Source organism: Marmota flaviventris, chromosome 9 (assembly GCF_047511675.1).
Source record: "Marmota flaviventris isolate mMarFla1 chromosome 9, mMarFla1.hap1, whole genome shotgun sequence".
NCBI classification, from domain to species: Eukaryota; Metazoa; Chordata; class Mammalia; order Rodentia; family Sciuridae; genus Marmota; species Marmota flaviventris.
In genome coordinates, this window is record NC_092506.1 from 536739 (window position 1) to 547582 (window position 10844).

General features: G+C 55.8%; 1 protein-coding gene across 5 annotated transcripts in view; it reads left to right on the forward strand.

The window, feature by feature from the left end:
* Phrf1 (PHD and ring finger domains 1) overlaps nt 1-10821 on the forward strand; it is a 29672-nt gene extending 18851 nt beyond the window's left edge. For 3 of the 5 annotated variants that reach the window (XM_071615881.1, XM_027953557.3, XM_071615882.1), the window contains exons 10-18: nt 2615-2754; nt 4617-4798; nt 5024-5140; nt 5589-5740; nt 6195-8831; nt 9090-9244; nt 9413-9670; nt 9866-9994; nt 10475-10821. In XM_071615881.1, coding sequence (XP_071471982.1) covers nt 2615-2754; nt 4617-4798; nt 5024-5140; nt 5589-5740; nt 6195-8831; nt 9090-9244; nt 9413-9670; nt 9866-9994; nt 10475-10618 — 3914 coding nt within the window. In that variant the 3' untranslated portion in view covers nt 10619-10821. The remainder of the gene's footprint in view (nt 1-2614; nt 2755-4616; nt 4799-5023; nt 5141-5588; nt 5741-6194; nt 8832-9089; nt 9245-9412; nt 9671-9865; nt 9995-10474) is intronic. The other 2 variants (XM_071615883.1, XM_071615884.1) reach the window with 2 other exon arrangements.
* Nucleotides 10822-10844: the final 23 nt, after the last annotated feature.

Here is a 10844-nt window from a genome sequence, read left to right on the forward strand (position 1 = left end):
TTTTTTTTAATATTTATTTTTTTAGTTTTCAGTGGACACAACATCTTTATTTATTTTTCTTTTTTATGTGGTGCTGAGGATCGAACCCAGCGCCCTGCGCATGCCAGGCGAGCGCACTACCACTTGAGCCACATCCCCAGCCCCGGTGTTGGTATTCTTTTGCTTAGTTTGCTGTTGTGCCTCTTATAAGCCTCTGTCACGTGAACGGGAAGAGGCAGTAGTAAGCCCCACCCCACCATCCATCGGGCTGTGTCTGCTCACAGCCAGTTTTCCCTCATCTCCATTCCATCCACTCCTGCTTTCTCGTTTATGTGAAGTAGATCCTTCATAGTATCATCATTTTGTCTATAAATATCTTGGAGTATATTCCTAAAAGAGGGAGTCCTTTTTTTTTTTAACCTTTATTTTATTTATTTGTTTATTTTTATGTGGTGATGAGGTTCGAACCCAGAGCCTCGCCCGTCCTGGGCGAGTGCTCTACCGCTGAGCCACAATCCCAGCCCCAAAGAGGGAGTCCTTTTAAAAACACCTACAGTTCCAGTGTTAAATCTGAGAAAATGAGCACCAACTCTAATGCCATGAGGTAACCAGAGTTGAAAGTTCTAACGTGTCATGAATGTGATTAATTTTTTTAAATATTTTTTTTTAGTTTTAGGTGGAAACAGTGTCTTTATTTTACTTTTATGTGGTGCTGAGGATCAGACCTAGTGCCTCATGCATGCTAGGCAAGCACTGTACCACTTAGCCACAACCCCAGCCCCATGTGATTAAATTTTTTATAAATTTTAGTTAGGACATGATAGCTTGTGCTTGTAATCCCAGCTGTTAGGAGGCTGAAGCAGGAGACTGTCAAGTTTGAGGCCAGCCTGGACAATTTAGCACGGTCTTATTTCAAAAAGGCAAGTGTGCATTTGCATCAGATTGGTGCTGGGCCCAGTGGCTGTGTGTGTTTGTCCTGTGTTTTCCACCTGTGGGGACCAGGCCTTCTGTCCCATAGGGTGTGCCCATCATCTCTGGTGTCCTGTCCTTCAGCCTGCTTAAAGACTCTGGTTGGAGCTTAGAGGCCTGACCAGCTGTGTGAGTTCTTGTGGCTAGATTTCATTTGTGAGGGTGCCCTGGGGTAGGGTATACTCTGTCAGAAAGCTGCACTGTCTCAATTACTAGGCAGCACCATTCCATCATTTCAGCCGTACCCCTTATTCAGGGGACCTGTTCTAAAATACCCCATTAATAGCACCGAACTCTGGACATACCATGCCTTTTCTCTGCATGCATCACCTATGATAACTTTTTTTTTTTCTTAGTTTAAAAAAAGTTTTTTAGTTGTATATGGACACAAAACCAACCTTCCTTCCTTCCCTCCCTCCCTCCCTCCCTCCTTCTTTCTTCCCTCCTTCCTTCCCTCCTTCCTTCCTTCCTTCCTTCCCACGTGCTGAGGATCAAACCCAGTGCTTCACACATGCTAGGCAAGTGCTGTTCCACTGAGCCACAATCCAGACCATATGATAAAGTTGAACGTAAAGGTTGGATGCAGTAAGAGATGGCAGTTAGTACACGATAATGAAAGTCACGTGGATGTGGTCTCTCTCACAATATCTCCTGCACTGTGCCTGCTCCCCTGTGCTGCCCAATGGGCTCCTTCGCAAGGATCCCTCTGGCACGGGTGTTGTAGATCTGATTGCCAGAGCAGCTGCCAGGTACCCAGTCATGGCCAGGTGGAATGGGATGGCTCAGGATTTCACCAAGCTACCCAAAACGATGCCAGTTAAAAACTTAGGTGCACTTTCTTCTGGAATTTTCCATGTGATCTGCTCAGACTGTGATTGACTGCATGTAACTGAGGCCGTGGAAGGGAAAGTGCAGGTGGGTGCATCCACACTCCTCGCTTGGTTACTAGCTAGAGGCCCTGGGGAAGACATGCCTTCCTGCACCATCTGCAGCCTGCCCTAGGCTGATCTTTCTTCTTCCTTCACCAGGTCTGCGGTCCTCCAGAGCAGGTCAGTTAGGGTTTCTGGCCTTGTTGGCAGACTCGGCCAACAAGCATGTTGGGCTCCTCTGTTGGACTGGCTTCCCTCCCCCTCTGAGTCTTTTAGGGGCCCTGGAGCAAGAGTCCATGGCAGTGAGAGGAGGGGGTCCTTGGCACTGGTTTTTGTCGCAGAGGGTGCAGTGTACTCACTCTTTTCCAGTCTCTAGAGCTGTCGGTGACCGCGTCACGAGTGGCCACGGTGGGGTCATTGTTGCCTTGACTCTTGGTTATCAGTGTCTGTTTCTTCTTATCCATTCTTGTTTCATAATCACATAAAATATTGAAGGAGTCTAAAAGATCTAGATTACTCAGGGAAGGTGAGGCCCTTCCTGTTGCTCCCCCTTCCCTCCCTCTCCCCTTAGGGATACATTATTCTTTAAATGTTTATGGCTTATTTCGGCATTTTAAAAGTCCAAGCCAGGGCTGGGGTGTAGCTCAGTGGTGGAGCGCTGGCCTAATGTGTGAGGTCAAGTTCATTTGCCAGCACTGTGAAGAAAGAAGGGGGAGAGACTCAGTCCCAGCCAGCATGCAGAGTCCTGTGGGGAGGGACCCAGCACAGGGCACAGGTGTTCCTCATTGTCTTTCCAGGGAGACGGAAGAAAGTGCCGGGAAGAAGGAAAACCCAGTCCAGGTCTTCTGTAAAAAGTAAAGGTGCCAGCATAAGATCTAAGAAGCGCCAGCGTCACGGGAAGAGGAGGAAAGGGAGAGTCCCGAAGGCCCAGGTGAAGGTGGCGTCCTGGTATTCTGCCGGCTGGGGCTGCCTAGCTCCTCAGTGGCTCCCTGAGACCAGCCAGGGCCTTGGTGCAGCTGGAAGGTGCAGAGACATTCTAGGCCCTCGGGCTGGCTGTGCCACAGCCCTGGAGCCTGTCCTGGGGCAGAGATCACCATCTGGGCTAGCCAGCTGCCAGGGCAGTGGGTGGCCAGTCAGAAGCCAGTAGAATGGGCAAGGACACACCCTTGCTGGCATCAGTAGCCCCTCTTTGGAGTATGAGCAGCCTGTGTCCAGCAGGCCCTTCTCAGGAGCCTTAGACTCGGTCAGTGCGAGGCAGGCGTTCACCACTTTGACATCTGGGAGAGAGAGCCCTGAACTGCAGCCCTCGACCAGGTGTCTGCCGCATCCCTGGAATTTGTACTCAGAGTGGTTGTCCTGATCAGTGTCTGGGGTGAACATTTGTATAAGCACATTTTAGTTTTAAATGGAGTTTGAACATCTGGTCTGGTGATTCACTGAGATCAGAATCTGGAGTAAGGAGCCACTGAAGCTGTGACAAAGGGGACCGTGTCTGATGGATGCTGGTCCCAGCTCTGTGGCTCCCAGGGCTCATGCTGCCCTCGACCTCTGGGGCCTGGCCATGTCAGTGCCGCCCCCTCCAACACCCAGGGCGCTCCAAAGGCTCCTGGGCTCCACCCTGATCCACCCTGAGTTTACCTTCTTCATCTGCCTATTTCTGTTTTTTCCCCCAAGTTTAGTTTAGTTTTGTTTTGTTATAGGCGGACACAACATGTTTATTTGTTTATTTTTTGCCAGGGATTGAACTCAGGAACACTCGAACACTGAGCCACATCCACAGCTCTGTTTTTGTATTTTATTTTGAGACAGGGTCTCGCTGAGTTCTTAGCACCTCCCTTTTTGCTGAGGCTGGAATTGAACTTGTGATCCTCCTGCCTCAGCCTCCCAAGTTGCTGGGATTACAGGTGTGCACCACCGCGGCTGGCCTTTTTTTTTTAGTTGTAGTGGACACAATACCTTTATTTTATTTTTATGTGGTGCTGAGGATCGAACACAGTGCCTCACACATGCTAGGTGAGCACTCTACCAATTGAGCCACAACCCCAGCCCTTTTTTTATATATATATTTTTAGATGTTGATGAACCTTTATTTTATTCATATGCGGTGCCGAGGATTGAACCCAGTGCCTCACACGTGCTAGTCAAGTGCGCTACCTCTGAGCCCCAGCCCTCATCTGCGTATTTCTATAGTTCCTTTCTTCTGGGACTGCTCTGTCCCCTCTCTGTCTAGAGTCTAGAGGAAGGAGCGTGTGAATAAGTACAATGGAAATGATGTTTCGAGTCCACATCTGCTGCTCACGTGGTTGTCAACAGACAGCTGTTTCAATCATTGGTTGAGGTTTTTTCCCTCTTGTTGAGGGACAAGTGGGCGCGGTGGCAAACACCTGTAATCTCAAAGGCTCAGGAGGCTGAGGCAGGAGGATCGCGCAAGTTGAAGGCTAGCCTCATCAACCTAGCAAGGCCCTGTGTAGCTTAGTGAGACCCTGTCTCAAAAGGGCTGAGGATATGGCTCAGTAGTTCAGTGCCCCTGGATTTCATTCCTGGTACCACAAAAAAAGGAAAGAGATGATAGAGATAATTTAGTGCCACCCAATGGCCAGCTAAGTTTATGCTTTCACTGGGACGTCAGGTGTACTCAGGTCAACCTCCGAGGCTCACCCTTGGTGCAGATGCAGCCCATGGCTCTGGGTGGTGTCTGTTCAGCCGGGGGTGGGTCCTGCTGACAGGAGCTTCTCCCTGTTGCTCTCTTCAGGTTGCAACGTCAATGATCATTTATTCTTTTTCGATACTTTGGTTCAGAATGAAGTCACGGCTCGTTCTCGAATTGCTCGGACGCTGGGCCTCTGTAGGCCTGTCCGAGGTACCTGTATGCCATCAGTGTACAAGCCAGTGGACCCCTCCCTGGGGCTGATGCGGGCAGATATTGGAGCAGCTTCCTTGTCACTGTTTGGGGACCCCTACGAGCTGGACCCCTTTGACAGGTGACTGTGCAGGGCGACCACCAATGTGGCCCACTCCCCTTCCCCCTGGGAGCCATGGGCATGGGTAAGCCTCAGGTTTCACATTCACAAAATGAGGGTAGCAGCCCCTGCCCCCAACCCTCTCGGGTTCAGTGAGGCGACACAGAACTTGGAGGGGTCGCCTGGGCCTGGGCTGGGCCTGGGGCCCAGGCTCCCCTTCCCTTGCCATGTGTCCTCCTCTAACAGTGAAGAGCTGCCTGCAAACCCTGCCTCTCCTCTGAGTACCAAGCGGAGGGTCCTGTCCCGCTCGGCTCTGCAGTCTCACCAGCCCGTAGCCAGGCCCATCTCCGTGGGGCTCTCCAGGTGTGTGGCAGTAGAGACCTCTGGGCGGGACAGGGTGGTGACCCCAGTCTTGGCTGTAGCCTTGCCTCTGGTGGTACTGCTGCTTGGCCCCTTGCCTTAGTAATCCTAGCTACTTAGGAGGCTGAGACAGGAGGATTCAAGTTCAAGGCCAAACTGGGAAACTTAGATCCAAAATTTAAAAAAAAACAGACTCAAAATAAAAAACAGAAAGGACTGTTGTAGCTTGGTGGTAGAGCTCCCTGAGTCCTATCCCCAGGACCAAAAAAAATAAAAATAAATCAGAGACTTAACCAAACCAACAAAACGGGCAGAGGTACTGAACTGCCAGCTTTTGCCTGGCAGTGGGGTGGGGCACTAGTGTCAGGTGATTTCTGTAATCAAGCTACAAAAATCTGGTGGGAAGGAGGCCCGTTAGATGGCAGGGCCCGCTGTGCATCTCTGCCCACAGGAGGCCGCTCCCTGCCACCCAGGAGGAGAGCGTGGAGGAGGCACCTGTCCCAGACCTGCTGGGGAGCATCCTGTCAGGCCAGAGCCTGCTGATGATGAGCAGCGCGGATGTGGTCATCCACCGGGACGGCTCTCTCAGTGCCAAGAGGGCAGGTGAGAGGCCCCCTCCTCAGCAGCCATGGCAGTGGAAGCCCTGTCCTTGGGCTGTGCTCTGGCTGGGGGCGAGAGCACCGGGGTACCAGAGGCCCAAACATAAGCAGAGGGAGGGTGCGAGGTTCTGTCACTTCCTGTGAAGGGAACGGTGGCTTTGCAGAGCAGCTCACAGACCCTCCTGCCTGCCAGGCCAGCATGGTGCTGACCCACAGTGGTGTCACCCAGTGCAAAAGAAAGAAGACATCAGCAGGTTTCACATGCTCCAAACGAGGCTGGCAGTCCTGCCCCTGCTGCTCCTCTGGTTCAGCAAGGAGGAGGCAGCACACTATTCGGGTCTGCCTTGCGTGGGCTACCCTTCCTGTGGCCCAGCGTCGGCTCTGATGGTAGTACAACAAGTCATCAAACTTCTTAAATCAGTGGTGGCACAACTGGCGTCTGGCCTTTTTGTTTCTAGCTCCAATTTCTCTTCAGCGGAACTCGATGGGTGTGTCCGGAGGTGAGGAAAGGTCCAGGCCCAGGGACAGCCTGCAGACTGGAGTACCATCCTCAGGGATCCCGGCTAGCCGACTCACAGGAGACAGGCCGCAGAGCTCAGGGCTGAGCGGCCAGGCCAGGTCGGCCCCACAAGCAGGTGTGCCTGTACCGCTGGGTGCCTCCCCGGCTCCTGGATCAGGCCAGGCTCAGAACCTGTCAAACGGGAGTGGGCCTAGCTTGCGACAAAGTGGCAGCCCCTGGTTTAATGGCACCAGCAAGCAGTCCTTATCTCTCGGTTCTGCCTCATCTAAGATCTCCAGCAGTTGCTCCAACTCTCCATCAAGAAGTGTAGCCCTAGGGCACACCCCAAAACCACCTCCTCGGAGGGCCGCCATCTCCGAACTGCCCAGGATACCGAAGATCCAAAGGGACGGCACTGGCAGCAGGCAAGACGCAGCCCCACCCCAAGGACAGAGTGTTGAGATCCCCAGCACCTGCATCAGTCGCCTAACAGGCAGGGAGGGCCCTGGGCAGCCAGCGCAAGGCCGGGCAGAGAACGAGCCCAGCAACAGGGGCCCCCAGGACCCCGGCTCACACACAGGCAGCTCCCGGCCCCCAGCTCCCAGCTCTCATGGCAGCCTAGCCTCCCTGGGGCCCTCGAGAGGAAAAGGTCTTGGGTCCACCTTTGAGAGCTTCAGGATCAACATCCCTGGAAACACAGCACATTGCAGCCGACTGTCCAGCCCTGGCTTCTGCAACACTTTCCGGCCTGTGGACAGCAAGGTACAGAGGAAGGAGAACCCTTCCCCGCTGTTCTCTATCAAGAAGACGAAGCAGCTCAAGAGTGAGATATATGACCCCTTTGACCCCACGGTTTCTGACTCAAGCCCTCCCAGCAGCAGCCCTGAGAGTCTTGGCCCCAGCCTCCTACCATCGGAGATTACAAGAACCATCTCCATCAACAGTCCCAAGGCCCCGGCATTTCAGGCTGTGCGCTGTGTCACCTCCTATACTGTGGAAAGTGTCTTCGAGACCGAGGCGGAGCCCCCTGTGTCCAGTGTGCTGAAGCTCCGGGGTGAGGGTGCTGCTGAGGGGGCCTCTGATGTGGAGCAAGAAGAGCTAGGTGAGGAGCCTACAGAAAGCCGGGGCCCTGCTGCCCGGGCACAGAGACCATCCCCCCAGGACTCCTGGGATGACGAAGATGGGGCTGCCCACGGCACCTTCTTTGGCTCTGAGGAGCGGATGGTAACCTGTGTGACTGTCCTGGAGCCGGAGGCCTCCCCTAGCCCAGATGCGCCACAGGCAGCCACCCACAGGATTGTGGAGCTGCGGGCCCCATCCCGCTCCCGCTCCACCTCCAGCAGCAGGAAGAAGGCCAAGAGGAAGAGGGGGACCAAGGAGCACCGGCGGACACGCTCCAGGACCCACTCTGGCTCCAGAGACAGGACCTCACGCTCGGCTTCACCCTTGGTTGAGGAGCACTCTAGGGGGCGCCAGGCCAAGGCCAAACACAGGAGGTCTTCCAGTGACCGTGCCAGCAGCCAGGAGAGAGCAAAGAGGAGGAAGGCCCAGGACAGGAGTAGGGAGCGGAGGAGAGACTCCAGGGGACGAGGCCGGAGGAGGTCCCGGTCACGCTCAGGAAGCCCCGGCAGTTCCTCCTGCGAACGGTACGGGAGCAGGAGAAAGAAGAGGCGACAGTCGGGGTCCAGGTCTCGTGGGAGGGACTGCTCTCCACCCAGCAGCCTGGAGAGGGCCCGGAGGCACAAGCACCAGCGGGAAAGGAGCCGAGAGCGGCCCAACAAGGAGAGCACAGGCCGGGCCCGAGAGAGAAGGAAGTGGAGGTCACGGTCGCCCAGCTCAGAGCACAGGGCGCGAGAGCCCCGGCAGCCACGTTCCCGAGAGAAGCGGCCCCGCTCCCCGGAGAGGAAGGGAACTGCCAAGGAGGCGTCCCCGGTGCCCGCTCTGCAGCAGGAGCTGAGGCAGGGTGGAGACCACTCAGTAACTCCACCAGTCCCAGCAGAGACGGGCATCGTGGCAGAGGTGCTTGTGTCTGGCCAGGTGCTCCCACAGGCACCCCCTGTCCTGGAGGAGCCAGCTGAGTGTGCACCTGAGGACCTGGATTATGGGGCCTCCGTGGAGGTGGGCCACGTCTTCGAGGACTTCTCAAGTGAAGCCATCTTCATCCAGCTTGACGACATGAGCTCACCTCCTTCCCCTGAAAGCACCGACTCCTCCCCAGAACGAAGCTTCCTGCCCAACCCTGCATTGCCCCCAGCCACGCAGGCACAAGACCCCACCCTGGCTGCCATCCAGAGGGAGGTGTCGCTGATCCACAGTGAAGACGTTGTGCACCCCCTGCCCCGGGCAGAGGGACCCCCAGAGCAGCGCCCACTCAGGCAAGACTTGGCAGAGAACACTGTCATGGCTCCCAGCACCCTGGGTGTGGCACCAGTAGAGGAGGACAGCCCCTCAGGGAGTGGGAGGGTGTGCCAGGTGGCGGGGCCTGAGGAAGCAGCAGTGCAAGCCCCCCTGCTGCGGTCCCGTGCCTTGGTGAAACGCGTCACTTGGAACCTCCAGGAGTCTGAGGGGGGCGCCGTGGCCCCGGACAGAGGCTCAAGTGAGTATGTGCTTCTGTGGCTGAGCAGGCAGGGTGCCCTGTGGGTGGAGCACCCTGTGGGTGGGGCAGGGAACAGCCACCCAGGGGCCCCCACCTCCCTGGCTCTTCAGGGCCTAGCCCCAGTAGGCCCAGGGAGGACCTTGGGCTTGACCTTGTGGTCCCCACTGCCAGTGCTTTTCTAGGGTTCCAGCTAGCAGGCTGTGTTCTGGCCGAGGCTGGTCCCAGGGCACCCACCTCCCCTGTGTGTTGGACCCCCAGGGACGCCACTTCACAGGCCACAGAGGCCGCGGGAAGAAGCCTGGGACACTGAGGATGGGGGCCCCATAGGCGACACTCAGGCGCTGATCTCTGAGCTGCCACCTCCCAGCCACATACTCCTAGAGCCTGGATTCCCTGACATGAACCCCTCTCAGGTAGGTGCCAGGCTAGAGGACATGGGCCACACGGCCACATCAGCTAGGACCAAGGCCTTGTGGTGCCATTTCATTTCTGCCCTGCCCCCCCTGTGCTTCGGGAGTGGGGCTGCAGAGGGGGATTGCCAACCCTCGGGGCTCTGCACTCAGTGCGTCATTCTTGTCCAGGTTTACAGCTCCAACATGCCTCCCGGCTTGGCTCAGCCTCCAAGCATCCCACCGTACACGCTGATCAGCCAACCCTCAGTCCAGTTTATTCTACAAGGGAGCCTTCCTCTCGCGGGCTGTGGGGTGGCCCAGAGTGTGGCCCCTGTGCCCACCGCACTAGCTACAGCCTCAGAGCCGGCTGGTCAAGCCAGCACCACTGACTTGGAGGAGAGGACGGCCACTCCCAGGCCAGCCGCAGAGAAGACCAGGAAGGAGGAAGTGAGTGCCACTGGCCCTTCCCAGGGTTCCTGGGGCTGAATTGAGGAGCAGAAGCCAGCCCAGGGGGCTCCGTCAGGATGGTGGGAGCTACTGGGTTTGCCTCTTGCTTCTGGGCTGAAATGGCTCCCAGCACCATGGGGCCTCGCACCAAAGGCCCTCACCTGCCATCAGTGTCACGGGTGTCTTCCCTCCTAGTACATGAAGAAGCTGCACATGCAGGAGCGAGCTGTGGAGGAGGTGAAGCTGGCCATCAAACCCTTCTACCAGAAGAGAGAGGTGACCAAGGAGGAGTACAAGGACATCCTCCGCAAAGCTGTGCAGAAGGTGGGCTACAGGCACCTGTGCCCTTGCTGGGGAGCCCTGAGGTCTTGGGCAGCATGGCCCGGCAGGAGGCAGCTCACTGCTCTTTCTTGCCAATACAGACTTTCAGGGTCCGTAAGTATAGCTTGGGCCTGGCCTGCCAGACCATGTCCTGACTGAGGCCTCGGGTCAGTTCTCTCTGTAGCTGCCCCTCACTCATGAGCATTCATGCTTTTGAAAAAGCTAAAATAACGCATGGCATTTAAAATGGCCCTATCCATGCCCAACTTGCAGGTGGTAAATGCCCTGGGGGATCTGTCTACAAACCTGTGACACTTGGGGCACCCTCAGCGACCCTGTGAGGTGGTAGACAGATGGCACGACCCTGTAGGCAGAACCCTGGGCCCTGCTCTGTGGGCATGGAGGCCTGGATAGGGGGGCTCAGGCCCTGTTGCTGCAGCGTCTGGCCTGAAGCATGTTGGGTAACCAGATCTCACTCTCCAGATCTGCCACAGCAAGAGTGGCGAAATCAACCCTGTGAAGGTGGCCAATCTGGTGAAGGCCTACGTGGACAAGTACAGACACATGCGTAAGCACAGGAAGACTGAGGCTGGGGAGGAGCCGCCCGCCCAGGGGACCGAGGCCTGAGGCCTGAGGCCTGAGGCCCGAGGCCCTTGAGCCTTTGTGACAAAGGCCTGGGGCCACCAGCACTCCTGCCTTTGGGCTCCCGTGATGACACCGGTCTGCACCTGTCTTGCTCACAGTTGAAAACTGGACTTTTTTATATGTATATTATAGATACACTGTTTCCATTGTGTTCTAATTTATCAAAAATGGCTTATCTTTAGAAACTTTCCTGTGGCCTCAGTACTTG